Source organism: Anastrepha ludens, chromosome 3, assembly GCF_028408465.1.
Source record: "Anastrepha ludens isolate Willacy chromosome 3, idAnaLude1.1, whole genome shotgun sequence".
NCBI classification, from domain to species: domain Eukaryota; kingdom Metazoa; phylum Arthropoda; class Insecta; order Diptera; family Tephritidae; genus Anastrepha; species Anastrepha ludens.
In genome coordinates, this window is record NC_071499.1 from 57,246,403 (window position 1) to 57,263,836 (window position 17,434).

The following is a 17,434-nucleotide window of genomic DNA, read 5'->3' on the forward strand; positions in this document are numbered from 1 at the left end:
CGGCCTAGAGCAACGGGAACTCAAATACGTAATTTTTCTCGGATTGACTTGAAATTTCGAATACTATTTCTGATATATGATGAATTCATTTAAAAATTTTAAGTTTTAATAGAATGAAAAAAAAAAAAATGTTAAAATTGAAATTGTAAAAATGATAGATAGGTTCCTACCCCCCTTAACATATTATACACGTAGAAAATTCAAACTGCACTGCCGACTGATGATTTCATAGAATTTTGGTTATCTAAAGGTAGTTTTTAAAAAATTAGCGTTTCAATAATCTGCCAGCCCGCTATAGATAAGATCCTGTCTAGCTAGGTCACTCCGCACAGTAGTTCCTCGCTATGCCACTGTGACCAGGAACCCAAATGAGCTTAACATCGAAGTATTCGGATGGAGTCGAGAGAATAATGAAAAACAATAAGAATACAACAAGAACAATAAGATTTTTCATTATCACCTTTTGCTAAAAAAGTTATATTCGCGTAGTATGTCACACAATTTGAAAACCGCCCTAGAAATGCGTGGACAAAATGAAAATTGGTTCAAATGAATGCAAAAATGTATTGATCATTATTAGAATATTTTGAGAAACAATAAAGCTGTTCTCATTGTTCGGCAAGAAATATAAATAGCAACCCTCGTAATATTCTCCGGTTCCCAAATAATGCCGTTTTTTTACAGTAAATTCGAATACATAATTTTTTTACAAGTTTCTCTTTTTAGTGAGTGAAGTAATCACCCTCGTTGGCTACAACCTTTTGCCATCTTGTGTGCAAATTTCCAATAGATAAAAATCAATGGGGGTTTTCAGTAAAATATCTGGAGGATGTTTACATACACACCTCTAAGGCACTTGGGTAAACATCGCAAAACGGTTTTGGTAGCAACTGTTGCATTACTACCCTTGTGAAACTCCAAAAGTATGCAATGGCGGATATGAATCTCTTCTAGTATTTGGCTAGCCATTTCACTCAAAATGGCGAAAGGTTTAAATTTTCACAAGTAAACAAGTCACTTTAACTTTGAAATGTCTCTGGCATGAACTCATGACTGCCAATGAACTCATAAACGGTAAAGAGCCACTGGCATGCTCAGAAATGGCATTACTTTCCTCTAATAGTTATACGGCCCCCCTAATAGTTGTAGAAATAAACTTCCCTATTTGAGTGCTCTCCGCTGTATGTACATACATACATATGCATGTATGGTACTTGAGAAAGTTCATTTAGTGATAAGTTATGCGTGACTCCCAGAGCATCTGCATATTTACGAAGAAAAAAAACTATTTATTCTGTTCAGTTTACTACGCCGCTTGTTTTCTCTTATAGGTCAGTCGATGTGACCTTTAAAAGTTTGTAGCTTAAAATGAAGCACTCCATACTATAGTTGGTTTACAAACAAAAACAGCTGTTTCTCAAATGCAGTTTCAATTACTTTCGGCCCACGTTTTGGTTGCATTGAAAACAGAAGAATGAAAAATCTCTTATAATTAGTGAAGCAGACGTAAAAACTCTTTGCGTTTTGTCTGTAATTCCAATTATCTACGATTGCGTTGCCAACTGTTGAATATTTTGGGAACTCACAAATTTATTTTTGATTATACTATATGTATGTGCATATGTAAATGCTTGTACTGAAAACTTTCTCGGAGTGACTAGGAAAATTTACTTTTTTGATTAGATTAGACTTTTGAGAATTTTCTAAATTGTACGCTTCGTAAGAATCTAAATGAAAGCTGTATTCAAAACTCCGGCTTTTCAGGTTTTAAGCATTATTGAAAAAAAAAAACATTAACATTTTTTTAAACAAAATACAGTGCACTCGCGGTAACTCGAATAGCCGCTAAGTCGAACGACGTGCTAACTCGAACACATTTTTTCCCCTATTGACTTCTTTGTAACTCGAACAATAAAAAAGCGCTATAACTCGAACAAAAAAACAAATTTATTTGTACACACATTCTTTTCAAACATGTACATTTTGTACATAGATACATGTGTAATAGTATATGTATATAAATTATATGTATACTAGTGTATTGTCCATATGAATATTTCGGCGTTAATATCCCGTTAGTTTTCTGGGAACAACATCTTGCATTGACCAAATTGCTTTAAATTTGTCATTTGTAGTATATCAGTGCACGTGAGTAATGGATCGTAAAAGGTTGAAGTGTTTAACATTAAAAGAGAGGGCTGAAGTCCTTAACAAAATTAAACGTGGACGTAGTGTTACTTCTCTAGCGAAGGAATATGGGGTAGCCAAGTCCACCATAAGTCTTATAAAAAAGAAAGATAAGGCAATTTATGGCTTGCACTAACGCTACCGGCAACCATAAGCTTAAACTTCTCGTTATTGACAAAGCAAGAAATCCTTGTGTTTTCAAAAATTTTAACTGTGGAGTACAAAAATTCCAAATCAGCCTGGATGACTTCGGCGATTTTCAAAGACTGGTTTCATAATTCGTTCGTGCCGCAGGTAAAATCCAGATTCATTAAAACAATTTTTTTAACCAAGTTAAATGACTTTAATAATTAGGTAAGAAAAAATTTGAAAGATGGGGACTACCTGAGAAGGCTCATCTTCTAATTGATAATGCCCCATCACATCCCAACGAAATCGAATTAAAGTCCGAGGATGGTTTAATTTTAACTATGTTTATGCCGCCGAATGTGACACCATTGATCCAGCCAATGGACCAAAATGTAATTCGTATAACGAAACTATGCTACAGAAATTTTCTACTGGCTTCCATTTTCAACAATCGATCGAAAAATCGATATCGATGACTGTTTTTTTAACATAGCACACTCAATTGATAAGTCGAACAAATTCGATAAATCGAACAGCGCCTGTTTTAATTAGTTCGAGTTATCGCGAGTGCACTGTATTGTGTTATACATAGTTCGTTTATCGTTGACACAGACACCGACCAGATTCTTTTAGTTCTTCTTCTGACTGGTTTCTTTCTGGAAAAAAATTACGATAATCTATGAATTTAGTCAAGTTCTCAATTTGTTCACAAAAGACAAGCGGCGACCGATTTTTTTTTTATTGCTCGGTACAGCTCCCCAGTAATTGTTTTATCGATTAATGTCTCCAGTTCTGCATCTTCATAGGTTATCGTTTGCCCTGGCTATCCCTATCGCACATTAAAATCACCGCTTTTAAAGCGCTCCAACCAAGTGGGTTATGTTCAGATCAAAATCATAGTCGCTAAAAACCTTCGCAAGTATTCGGCACTTTTCTCAAAATATACAATAAGACGAAGTAAATCCTCACGAAAATACTCTTTTGTTCGTTTTCAAGACTTGCACAGTGCTCGCATTTTTCTTCCATATAAAAAAAAAATCGGGCATACACTTTCTAAGGAAGAAAAGGCGTGAAATAAAAAGTGACGTCTTATAGCTGTACTTTTGCATGACATCTATAGAAAATATGTAACAAGCATATTTGAGACACTATATTACACATATGAAAAAACGGAAGTTTTTTTCAATTTTTTGAATGGTTTGTTCTCAAATAACAAAATTTCAAAATTTTTGGCAATAATTTGTGCATGCACTCACACGCAACTAATGCAGAGTACAATTGAGTTTTATAATATTCAAACAGTATGATTTCTTCCTCTAAATCGTATGTGACAAAGTTTTCAATTCATATCAAATGCACATCACCTTGGCAATTGCAAGGTAACGAGTTTGTCAAACGTTGCACAAATTCATTAGCCTTTGTTATGGTTGCCAGCATACATACGTACGCACATACATTTTGATTGCCAACAAATGTTTAAAATTTCGCTATAACACGCGAAACGTGCAATGCGAAATGTGAATAACGCAAAGTTAGAATGGGGGGGCAAAAATATTGCAATGCCAATAAAAAAATTGTTAATTAAGCATTTAAGCTGACTAATGTTAATAATAAATATTTCATAATAAGTTACATGCACTGAAATTTATTCTTTATATTTTATGGAATATATTTATATTATAACGAAAAAAAAGTTCTTTAAAAATACATATTTGTATTTCTGCAAGTGGTGGCAGATAAAAGAATTCTTACTACAATATTCCTTTTCTACTTCTTTTTCATACTGCAGTATTTTTCTATTCACCAACAGACTTTTGCATTGGTAACATGCACATACATACATACATATGTACATATATCGCGTTTTTTCCACGAGCCAGCTCTTCACTGCGTGCATACATGCAAACATTAGCATAATTTATCCAAATTTTTTTCTTTTATTTTCAAAATAAATTTTTCGGTAAATATTTTAAATTAAATCGTCAACTAATTTTGAATGCAAGCGACGTTGGCATAAGCTTATTTGATACATTGTACTTCCACCTTCAATAAATAATTCACCAAAAAAAGTTTAGAAAAAAGAATGCAGCCAGTCGTGGGTGAGGTACTCGTCGTATTATACGAGTGCAGTAATCACACCTGTGCGTGAAGTCAAATTATTTGTGTGAGCATGATTTGTGTGCGTTTGAATTTTTACGAAAGACAACAACAACGAACAAAAAAGCATAAATTACTTGGCCCATTGAACTTGTTGAAAGAAATCATACGGTACCCTGTGGTTGTGCGGAAGTTGGTTTACCGTTTCTTCAATGCATGAATTCACATGACAAATGAAACAACCAAATATCGGGAGCTTGGCGCAAACAATTAATGAATAATTAAAAGTTTATGCTCACGTTTATGAAGTATTTTTTACGCTTATCTTATTGTATATTTTTAAAGAAATAAAATCTATACTTATATTGTCGTGTAAATGAAATGAAATTTATTTCAATTTAATTCTCTCTTACAGGGCTAACAACAATTGGCAAACAAATTTCGCATCCATAAATAAATCGAATGAAAATTCCACACAAACAAGTAAAAAGCAACGTGACTGCGGTGAGTCTGCACGTGATAGCTTAGCATATTCCTGCCTGTTAAAGAACGAACTTCTGGGCACCGCCATAGAGGACGTGAAGGCGGTTAGTGATGAGCGCAATGAGAACACCTACACACCAACAGCGAAAAGAAGCCTTTTCAAGTATCACTCAGCGACAAAGCAGGTGAGTTCAATGTCGCCACTATCGTCTGAGCTGCACAGCACGATATTAAATTAAAATGTAATTAAGCTTTTTAGTAAAACTATGTATTATTCAAGTGTCTGGCGTGAAGAAAGATTTATTTATGAATAACTGCATATTACATTAATTAAACTGAATATTCGTATGCATGTGTGCATAAGTTTAATGCTTGCTAAGTAGCCATTGTATTCATGACAAAGCCACATACAATCAATTTTAAAACAGCAAATCAACACGTAAGACCCTTGGATTCAATCAGCGCTCTGGTGTCTGTGTTTTGTTTAAAAGGTACGTTGATTTTGTTCGTACTCTTAATCCGAGAATTTGGCTACACGCTCAATAATCGCGTAGTTGTTGTCAAAAATGGTTAAACGAAAATTCAGTTCAAGACGTGCAAATGCCGGTCAAATAGGAATCAACACCTCGTATTAAACATTGGCTTTACACTTTGGCAGTTCGGCCTATTTTGCTATATGGAATACTTTTGTGTGGTGGCCACCAACTCTCAATGCAAGTTATTGGGACGAGGGAATAAGTTCGTAGCGTTTTTACCGAAGACTTTTATTCTAAACAAAAAACAATAATTATATCAATAAGTTCATCAATTATGCACCTCTCAACCGATTGGTTGTTGCCGTTCCGCCTAAAATCACCCTGTTTCATGTCAAAGAAGTTGTTGAGCCAGTTTTTAAGTACCTCTTTGTTATTGAAGGTAACGCCCTTCATTTGGTTTAACAGGGAGCGGAAAAGATGTTAATCGGTCGGTGCAAGGTCCGGAAAATACGGCGAATGCTGAAGGACCTCCCATTCGAGCTCTTGGAGTGCAGCTTTGACGACTTGTGCAACATGGGGCCTGGCGTTGTCGTGAAGGAGTATGGTTTGACCATGTCGAACAGGTCTTTTTAGTCGAATAACCTCATTCACGCGGTGTAGCTTCGCAATTTAGAGCACATTGTTGGCATTGTTTTCGAGCATTTCCCAGTGCTCCATGCTCTCCCAGTCCCACCAAAAACATGTCATGATTTTCTTTGGATGACGATCCGGCTTGACTCTCGGATCTGGTGTATCTCCTCGAGCCACCCACTCCTTTGCTTCATATTGATGTATAGGAACCATTTCTCATCTCTCGTGACAATTCGGTACAAAAAGCGCTGTTTATGACCGCGTGGTGCTCGATGGCGGGCGAGATGCTTAGAAGCAATTTGAAGGCAACTTTTTTTGTTTTTTTGTTGAGCTTGTGAGGCACCCAGACTCCCAATTTTTCGGTAAATCCCATTGCATGAATGTGGTTGAGAATTGCTTTATGATCGTAGTTAATTTTTTCCGCCTATTCATGACTGGTTTGGCGACCGTTTTCCTTCAAAAGCGATTTGAGACGTTCTTCATCGAATTCAGAAGGCTTTCCGCTGCGGGACGTATCATCGACGTCAAAGTCACCTTTTTTGAACTTTGCAAACCATTTCCGTGCTTTAGACTGGTTAATACACGTCGCAAATATCCCTGGTTGATTCGGCAGCTATTTGACCTCAATCAAAAGCAAAGAAGAACAGGTGTCGAAAATGTTGATTTTCGCCTTCTGGGTATTCCATTTCAAAGCCTCAAAACTAATATAATAAAAAATTAAATAACACAAAAATGCAATTAACATAGTTTTGTAGAACAAGAGCTCTATCGAATGAATAACTTACCTTTTGCCAAACAGCAAACAAATCGTTGTAAAATAAGAGAAAATAAAAAAACGCTATGAACTTATTCCCTAACCCAATACATGAAACTGTGATCCAGCTGTTAGTCAACTTGCCTATTCAAAATCTGGTAGGAAAACACATGGCCGCCGCTTCAGCGCTCAGACCCTTTAGTATGGAAGACCCGGCGGTTCGGCCACGCTTCTATACTACATACTATGAGTAGTTATAATCAAGAGATCAGCTACTCTTTGCCTAAACCCCCCTTCGACAGGCTCTTCAAGACTAACATTCCGTCAAGAAGAGAGTGACAAACTCACAGGCCATGGAGAAGAGGGGAAATACATTTTTACACGGATGGATCCAAACTAGAAAATAAAGTAGGCTATGTATGGAGTTTTTTCAAAAGAATTAGGACTAGAATTATCTGTCAGACTTCTGCACTACTGTAGTGTCCACCAAGCAGTAGTCTTAGTCATAAAGAAGGTAACTGTGTACTTTAACATACACACCGTAACAAAAACTGCGACAAATATCTTCTCGGATAGCCAGGCGGCTATCAAACCTGTGGAGGCAGTTATACTAAGATCAAAGGTCGCTCAGGAATGGCTGGCAACTCTAAATGATATTAGCACGGTCTTCAAGGTCAGTCTTATATGAGTTCCGGAACATAGAGATATTGCAACAAATTGCAAGGCCGATGAGCTAGCCAGAAAGGGTACTAAACTTCTACTACTTAAAAACAGAGGCAATTTTGGAATTCCTATTGCAACTTGCATATCAAGGCTAAAAACATAATATTCTTCAAGAGGCAAATAGGTCATAGAGAGAAGAAAATACTTGTGTTACAACCAGGTTAATTTGACCGCAAATAGATAAAAAAAGGTCAGGAGAATTGCTCAACATCTCAAGAGAGAACATCTCGAAGGACGTGGCTTGTGTTACCAGTCATTGGCTGTTGGGTAGGTACTCTTCTAGGCTAGGAGTATTTTCTTATGAATACTTCAGAAGTTGTAGATACGAGAAAGAGGAAGAAACATTAGAACACTTCCTCTGTAACTGTCCAGCCTTAGCTAGGAGTAGAGCAAGGATGTTAGGAAAAATATTCCACTAAAAATATGCACTTATTTATGAATTTTTTTGGAAAGATGATTTATGTAAATTTATTTATCCAATTAGTATACTGTAAACTCATATTTCAAAAATATTTTCAAAAATTTTCACAAGAAAATATACAAAATTGAGCCGTTAACAGCAGATCTACGCAGACGTCTCGAAAAAAAGGCAATTTGCCGTGGACAGTTTTTCTCAGCATTGGATCATCTGAAATCAAAAAATCAAAGAGCTTTCATTAGGTAATCAATTGTTCGAGGTAACCCTGTCGAGTTTTTATTAAAAAAAATTTTTTTTTCAATTTTTTTTAACATTATAAGTAGAAGTGCGATTTTTAGACGATAAATCGCATAATATTTTTTATTGTAAAATAAATAAAAATTGAAAAAAAAAACAAAAAGCTCCCAGGGTTACCTCGGTAATTATGTAGAGAAAGTGTGTACAAAATTTCTGGAAGATCGGTCGAGTAGATTCAGAGAAAAAGTGTCCACCGACATGAAAAACGTCGTTTTCCAGAAAATCGATTTAAAGTTCGACCATAGCAGGTAGCCGAGTCGGAGCGGCCAACGGTTATAATGCTCTAACTTTGTGAGTTTTGCACAAATTGACTTAAAATTTGGACACAACATTCTTGAGATTATGTACATTCATTTTCTCAAATAAACCAAAATCGATTTTTTTTTACCCTAAAAACCCTACCCCCCCCTTAATATGCCATATATTTTTTTCAGTTTTCTGTTTTCTAATTGAATTGATGAATAAGTGAAACACTTTCTGTATGCCATTCAAATTAACTCAAACGTTTTCAGTTTTGCAGTTTTGGAAAATTTAATCTGTTTTGCATGCAAAATATTCGCGATTTTCCCTTGCCAGCTGATCGTCATTGTCTGCGGATTTATAGAAAAGAGAAAAGTTAAGAGCAAATTTAAGTTGTCTGCAAATTCAATTACGTAAATAAAAAACAGAATTGAACTCACACAGCGTTGCAAATGCAATCAATGAAGCAAGACACAAAAAAAATGAGAATTCATTTACATAGTGTACATTCATGATTTGTATGTACTTATAAGTATGTATGTATGCATTTCATTTTTTAAGTAATGCAAACTTAAGGTTTAATCGATTATTTGTGTGTGAATTTCACTGCTTATTTCGTTTTTCTGAATATTTTTTATGAGGTATGTAAATCTGCCAACCATCACAAATTTATATGGTTTCCGTTAAAGAATGAACAAAACTGAAACAAAAAAATATCAAACAATTTCTGTATACAAGGTGGTGCAAAATTAATCATCCAATTTTGTTTTTGACTCACTTTTTTTTAGTAAATAATAAAAATTATTTTGAGTGATGGAAATTTTTATTTTGACCTCCACGCGTTCCACTGATTGACGTTCCCAAGCGTCAAATATGGACTATTTGCAAAAATTATAAATCTTCCGGTAGGGTGATTAATTTTGCGACCCTTTTATTGGTCGAAAAATAATTGTGTGCTATAATTTTTGTTCTGTTCTCTAAAGAAGTAGCTGGAGCTTGGCGGTAGCACCAGGCATTTAAGGGCCAAGAAGCATTGAACGGGTTACCAATGTGTTAAAGTTATGGCTAAAAGAAGGTGAAACAGATTTCGGTTCTATAATTTACCGGGTACAAAATTTGTTTTAATGTGCCGATTAGATCTGCTATGGATATTGGAGCGTTTGAGCTTGGCAATAATTACCGCAATATTGGAATTTTGCAGCCAAGTAACCCACTCGATCGATATTCTGTTGCTGTTACTCAGCAGATACTCTACTTCAATATTTTTTCCTATTGTATCATTAATAAGTTGACAGAGAAAGTAAAAATTTATTTACAAATATGGAGAAAACTTCGGCGAATTCTACAAAGAATTTCTAGCTTGTTGCAGCTCCCGAGGATGGATTTCATTTTTTCACTCTTTTGTTAGGTTTTGAACATATTTAGACCATCAGACCATCATTTTTAATGTTCTCCATTATTTTGCCCCGATTTCTTGTTTATCTCGCAAAGCATAGAACTCTATTGATATTTCACGTGAAATAGCTGTCAAAATCCGTATACAATTCTTGGCCGTGAAATATGCGTGAAATTTCATAATAATATCACGACAAAGTTGTACTTGCTCTCTGTTCAGCCTGCGGAAAAGTATGCAACATGTTGCCAACATGATGCTAGCAACATTTTTCATGTTTAGTTTACATTTGCTATTTAACAATTTGGTGGAAGGTGGTAGTTCATCGAATTTTAAAATTGTGTTCAAATTGAAACTCAGCAAATATTTCAAAAATCTGGCAAAAAAGTAAGCTTGTTTAAAATATTTTATTTAAAAAAATGTTTTTTTTTTCAAACTAAAATATTTTGTTATTTTAATACCACAAATATTTGCTTTAATAGAGAAATGCGGAAATAAGAAACTCAAATAAAAGAAAAATGGTAATTTTCATCGCTTGAATCAACAATGCCACGATTTCGGCACCAACTATTCAAGCAATTCCAACCTATTCACGTGAAATAAAATGATTTTTCCACCGAAATTTCACGGCTGTAGACAGACTTACACTTAAGAAAGCACATTTTCCATGTCCAATCGAACCTAGCCAACAACTTGGTTGAAGTCGTGCTTAATTTTTAGCTGAAATAATATAAATATTAAAGGCACTTATTACAAAATTTTCTACTTTTCATTTTCCATTTCAATCGGGCAGTAAAATATCTGTTTTGCTCTTGCTTTGCTAGTGTTGAGCAAGATTTGATTGTCAAGATTTTGTTGATAAAGAGCGTTTGGATGTTTCCAGTGTTGCCGGAATTTTTGTGCAGAACATGATATTATTTGATGTAATTGCTAAAGCTCGAACCCACGTAGGTTCAAGAAGCGATTTATTAAACTCCTTTTTGAGTCATCACACCCTTGCCCTTTGTTAAGTAATCCATATTACATGTTTTTTGATCCGCTAATTTTTTAGGTTTGAGGTAGTGATACTGCCATGGATATAAAAATACAAAAAGCTAAAATATTGTAAAAACTTACCAACATAAAAAATACACACTTTGAGTTTAATAGAAGACAATTTTGATAAAATACTAGACAACAGGGACACATAATTCATACAATTTGAAAATAGTTTAAATAATGCTCTCCGCAAGATGTGTTGGCGTCTTTCCATTAAAACTGAAGCCAAATGCTTCCTGACTTTTAACCCATAAATTAATGAAGTTTTTAAAATTTATTCTTGTACTTTTTTTTCTTTCATTTCGAAATCATTCATAAGTGTTCTATGGTATTAAGGTCGGAACTTCCAGAACCTTAATATTCTTAATGCTCTAAATCGCCATTGCTTCACTGCCGTTGAGGTGTGCTGCAGATCATTTTCCTGTATAAATATTGTATGTATCTCATTTAATAGCATAGACTCATAATGCTCTAAATCGTAATATCCTAATATTCTTAATGCTCTAAATCGCCATTGCTTCACTGCCGTTGAGGTGTGCTGCAGATCATTTTCCTGTATAAATATTGTATGTATCTCATTTAATAGCATAGACTCATAGCAAAATAACTCTATTTTATTATCTGGAGTATATCCGAATACTGAAATTGGTTCAAAATGATCGTAATTACTTACACAAGCGACTTCATGTAGAAACAATTGCAAAAAAGTAGTTGAAAATTTTTTATTTAGCAAAACAAACGTGGCGAACAAAAAAATACGTGTCTCATTATTTTGACCAGAGAGCAACATATTTAAGTTACATCGAAATCGAAGAACATGACCCGAATAGCCCGGTTGAATTGAAATGGAAAGCATCCATAGATTTATTTGGTTTTGTCGGTCCGAAGAACATTTTTCCAAAATTTAAAAGTTTGTAGGCTTTTGCAAACGTAAGACGAGATTCAATGTGTCTTTTTGGGAAGAGTGTTTGTTTTGCTGGTAATACGCCCACGAATTCGAGCATTATTTGCCTTGCTGACTTAAATGGTTCCTTTTTGCTCTTGCGCACTATATCCCAGCCTACTTTTCTTGGCCTGGACCTTTGTTTTGTTTAAGCAAGATGGGTCCTCTGTAACTAAACTAAGAGCGTTATACACCATTTTTGGAGAACAAAGCCCTATTTCGCTATTCCCGTATGGATTGTACCATTATGTGCTCATACGGTCTTATTCAATAAAAAAGTTATTCAGAAACACTTTGTGTTTGCCCTCGTAAAGGTCAAAATAAAGATTTCTACCACACAAAATAATTTTTTATGAAACAAAATTTTTTTTTTATTCAATAAAAAAGTTTTTCAAAAACAAAAATGGATTACTAATTTTGCGCCATCTTGTATTTGCACTCATCAACGTTAAAATAAAGAAATCAAAATCATTTTTTTCATTCAATACAAAAGTTATTCAGAAACAAAAATGGATGATTAATTTTGCGTCACCTTGTATTTGCACTCGTAAAGGTCAAAATAAAGATTTCCATCACTCGTTTTTTTTTATTCAATAAAGAAGTTATTCAGAAACACGAATTGATGATAAACTTTTCGCCACCTTGTATTTGCGCTCGTATCCAATGGTCGTTCTACATAAAAGGCAATTTTGAAACACATGCATGTTCACATATATATGTATGTATGTATGTATTTGCACATGTACTAAGTCCATTAAAACAATGGGCTGCTATTTTTACGTGGTTTTTGATTTTTCTCTATTCATTGTGTGAAGTGCTTAATTAAAAATTTTAATCTATGCCATACACTTGCCACTGCGGCATTAAAAAACTGAGCAAACAAAAAATGACTAAGCAGATCTGTGGACGAGTACTGCAAAGCAAACTATTTTGAGGAGCTTCCAAGTGGCTTTAGTTTATTCAACCTTGTCAATATTTGGAAGCTCTTCGCACAAATAATATTTATTTATATTCTACCACATACACACAAATAATAGTAGTAGATAAATAGCAGACATATTTAAAGCTGAAATCCGCACACAAAGGGTCAGTTTGAAGTTTACTTTATTTTCGGATTGATGGTAATGGCCAAATTGATCGATGAGCAATCGAATACTTTGGTGTTTTTTTTTTATTTGGATCTTCTCTAGTTTCAATTTCTTTTTTTAGAACAATTTATGTTTGCGCTGATTTTCACGGTCCCTACATCTGTTGGCCATATTGCGAGGAAAAAGATGTATGAAAATTTTCGCAGAGACGTACCACGTGTAAGCAATAAGTCCTATGAGATTCTATGGGATACAAAAAAAACTAGAAAAGCTCAAGAATTAAGAAAAAAAAAATATTTTAACTAATATTTGACTAAACTAACTATTACCCAAGTTATAGGGATAAATATATGCGCTGTTCCATGAAATTTAAACAGTGGAGTTGAAGTTCTCCAGCGAAACTATAAATTTGTCGCTTAGCTATCGGAGTAGATATTTACTTACTTGATAGTTATTATGCAAGTGAGTAGCCAATCAGCTGTTTCTTGGATTGCGGCTACCTCTGCTTGGAACAAATTGCAGTGATGCGGTAACCTGTACTTGAACAAGTATCGTTATGTTTTTCGTTGTAGTCTGTAAGAAAGTATGATTTTACTAAAAATAATATAAATTTAAAAATAACTTTATTTCAAAACCACTGTGGAAAAGTGTTGGCTATCACAGTGTGCATAGCCAAAGAATAGTTTTGGAAAATTAACCTCCAAGTAACTACTTGCTCTCTTGCGGAAAGTATTTTACATGCATAGTGTGACTGCTTTTGCAATTGCTTTCCGAGATTCTTCCGTTTGACATACTTGCTGAAAGTACTTTATTTGACACGTCTGACGGCTCCTTAAGGTTGCTAACGATTGGATACAACGATATAACTACTTATACATTTACTGCACTCTGCTGATTTCCGCCTTTGCAAGACCCTTGTATGCGCATATGTAAATGTAATGACTGCTCTTAATACTTATATAAATATTTTTCTTTAGCATTTTTGTGGCAAATTTCGAACAATTGCTTGAAGTGTCAGTTAATTTTTCTGAAGTAGTTGCCACTTTTTGTTATCTCAACCGTGGTCCACTCTATTCTCACTTTTATATATGTAAATACATATATACCGATTTATAAAGCCATACATACATACATACACATACAGTACACATTTTAGTGGGCAAAATCAGCATCATCGGTACTTCATTTTCATTATTATGAACCTTTTGTTTGCCTCTCTAATTTTGGCATTTTGTTTAACTTTTTATTGCGATAACTTTTAAGGTTGTTTGTTTATATTTACATTAAATAAGTGCCGCCACTGTTGACACGTTGACAGTAGTGATGATGAGGAGAATAGTGGTGATGACTTTGATGGCGGTTCAACGTTGCCGCTGACATTAAATGCCGATTTGTTGTGAGTGGATGCGAGCAATTTGCTCACGTTTTCTCATATTTTTTTTTTTTTTTTTTTTTTTCCATTACCTTCGTTATGTCATCTAGCATGTGCCAAAGTGTTTTTTATTATTTTTGCTTGTCATGAATGTTGCGATGTCGTTCGATAAGAAATATATAATTTTTCATAATTTTTATTTTCAAATTTACATTTTTTTCATCTTATCTCCTAATGGCTAAACGACCCGACCTACTATGCGAGTGCGTAAATCCTATACATTTCTCGTCACCGCAGTTTTTAATTTTATTTTTAAGTTATTGCTCATTTATTGCTGTGCGATAAACTTTGCCCGCTGATCTTATGTGAGTAATCACGTTTGTCTTTTAAATTTCTTCATTCAATTATACTAAGTGAAATTTGTCAAAGTCTTAATTTAATTTACGTATTCTCACCATAATTGCGGTGCTGGAATATTTGGCTTGTGCCTGTTGCAGTGCATTTTTTGTATGTAGCAGGGCACATTGAACAGGTAGTCGCAGTAGAGCGTAAAAACAATAACAGCAATGTATTTCTTGTTTTTGCTTTTGGTCTCTAAAATGTCAGAGCCTATAAACAAAAATTTACATTTCAGAGCAATTTACAGAAAATTTGAAAATTTAGAGACCAAATAAATTGGAAAAAAAAAATCAAAATTGCAACCCTGCTGCTGTTAACTGCTCAATATTCCTTGGTATTACCATTATTTTCCACAATAATTAATTTCCACAAATAAATTTTCACAAAAACCACTCAGCAGTGGATAAAATTTAATAATCCTGGGTTCATAGCAGCAGAAGGTTGGCTGTCTGGAAGTCCAGATTTGAATTCATTGGACTACAGTTTGTGGTCAAAATTGGAGAATATGACCTGTGGAAGACCTCACAGAAATTTGGAGAGTCTCAAACAATCTTCGGTTCGAGCAGCGACGTCAATGCCCATGGAAACCGTGCGTGCTGCAACAGCTGAATGTCCCAATCGTTTGAAGGCTTGTGTATAAGCAAATGGTGACCATTTCGAATGAAAATAAATTTTTTTTTTAATATTTACACTATAAAATAAAAGTAACTCCATTAAAAAAAAATTATGTCATTTCATGGCCTTAACTTGTAACAGAACTTATGGCAGAACTAAGTATTATAAAGGGTGGTTTAATTTCAAGGGCCGATGTTGAATGTGAACCACACCTAAACGTCAACGACACCGTTGGACTTCTTTCTTTGGGGTTATTTGAAAGAAAAGGTGTACGTCGATAAGCCACAACAATTCAAGAGCTAAAGGATGAGATAATTCGGCACATTAACGGCATAGAACCTCAATTATGCCTCAGCGCCATCGAAAATTTGGACCATCGGATGGTGGTGTCGCGCCGAGGCCGCGGCGGCCATTTGGCCGATATTTTGTTCCATACGTAATTGAGCCATACCAATATTATCATAATAAGGAGAAATGACAAAAATTTCCTAAAAAAATTGTATTTTATTCAAAATCAACACCGGCCCTTGAAACTTAACCACCCTTTATTTTGAGCCGAATAATGAAAATACAGTAAAATAACAATGAAAATGGCTTCACATATTGTTGTTCAATATATTTTGCTTGGATGTCAAAACACTTCTTTATTCGCTTGAACCAATTTTCAAAGCACTTTTGCCCCTCAGAAGTGGATACCTCCAAAACGATCTGTTTAAAGGCTTCAACTTCTTACACACAGCTTCTTCAGGTGTTGAAAAACATTGACCTCCTCGCACTTTATTTTTGATGTTCGGGAACAAATAGAAATTATCAGGTGCCAAATTACCAGGGCTGACCACAGCTGGATGACCAATTAATTCGATCACGTGAGTGCTCAAAAACTTATTCTTGCGTGGGCCGATACGGGAGAACTCGCATTGCCTTGCTGAAGGATGGATGATTCGTCTTTGGCGGTTAGTTTTTCTTAATTCTCCGTAGATTTGTGGCAAGCAAATGGTTGTGCATCACTCAGTGACTATTGACAATTGACTGTTTTAAGTTTCAGTGGCGGCATGATCAGAGTTTCCAAAAAAATAAGTGATCATTTGCTTTGAGGTGCTTCTTCCGCGAACAACTTTTGTTGGATTAAGTTCGTTTTGGCACACCCATACGGTCGATTGCAGTTTTATTTCTGGCTCAAATGCATAGATCCAAGTTTCGTCACCTATTACGAAGTAACAGACGTGCTTTGAAACACCGCGGCTGAATTGCGTCAACATTTTTTTACACCAATCGACCTGAGTGCTTTTTAGGGTCATTGTCAAATTATGCGCTATCCAACGAGAATAAATCTTCTTGACTAAATATACATGCAACATTGAATGTATGCTGGTCCCACTAATGCCTAGGTTGGCTCTATCTCGCGATATGTCACATGACGATCTTGTTTGTGACATCGATTATCACTTTGCGCACATCATCGATTGTAGCTGGCACAACAAGCGGTTTTGGATGGTCTTCACGAAAATCATCCTGCGAAGATCGACGGCCACGTTGGAACTCGTTGTACCAGCGTTTCACAGTGGCTAAATGGCTAAGTGGGGTGCCTCAACGCCAAAACGTGAATTAAGTTGATCAATGCACTCCTGTCTCGAAAATCGAAATAAATCATCGCATGTAAATTCTCACAAGTTAATGCCATCCTTGGGCGAGGTGCATTTTTCAACACACCGAAATGAGAACAAATAAAGTTCGTGAGCGAAAACGTCATATGTAAGTTTATGCCAAAAAATTCCAAACTTTTCGAAAAAATATCGAATTACAACTCATTACACGTAGTGTTGCAAAGGCGCAAAATATAAAAGGCAACCCTCGTATGACTGATATATGTTCTTATATGTACTATATATACATATCCGTGTCCAAATAATCAGCAAGTTTTAACAATTTTTTTGTGAATTTTTGTTTTATGTTTTTACAAACTTCCAAAAGTAATCATAAATTGTTATCAGAATTTTCAACTTTTTATCAGAGCCTGTAGAAAACTTCAAGGTAACCAGTTTATAGCCAATTCAATTTTAGTATAGTAAAGTGTAAATTCAAAAAATCGATTCCGATGGGATCCTACCCAACAATATTCCAGGCAGAAATACATGCCATTGAAATATGTGTG

General features: G+C 35.0%; 1 protein-coding gene across 4 annotated transcripts in view; it reads left to right on the top strand.

Annotated features, from left to right (window-relative positions):
* The window catches only part of LOC128858029 (fizzy-related protein homolog), a 73,993-nt gene that overhangs the window by 25,631 nt on the left and 30,928 nt on the right, over positions 1–17,434 (top strand). For all 4 annotated transcript variants that reach the window (XM_054093950.1, XM_054093952.1, XM_054093953.1 and 1 more), the window contains exon 3: positions 4,829–5,081. In XM_054093950.1, coding sequence (XP_053949925.1) covers positions 4,829–5,081 — 253 coding nt within the window. The remainder of the gene's footprint in view (positions 1–4,828; positions 5,082–17,434) is intronic.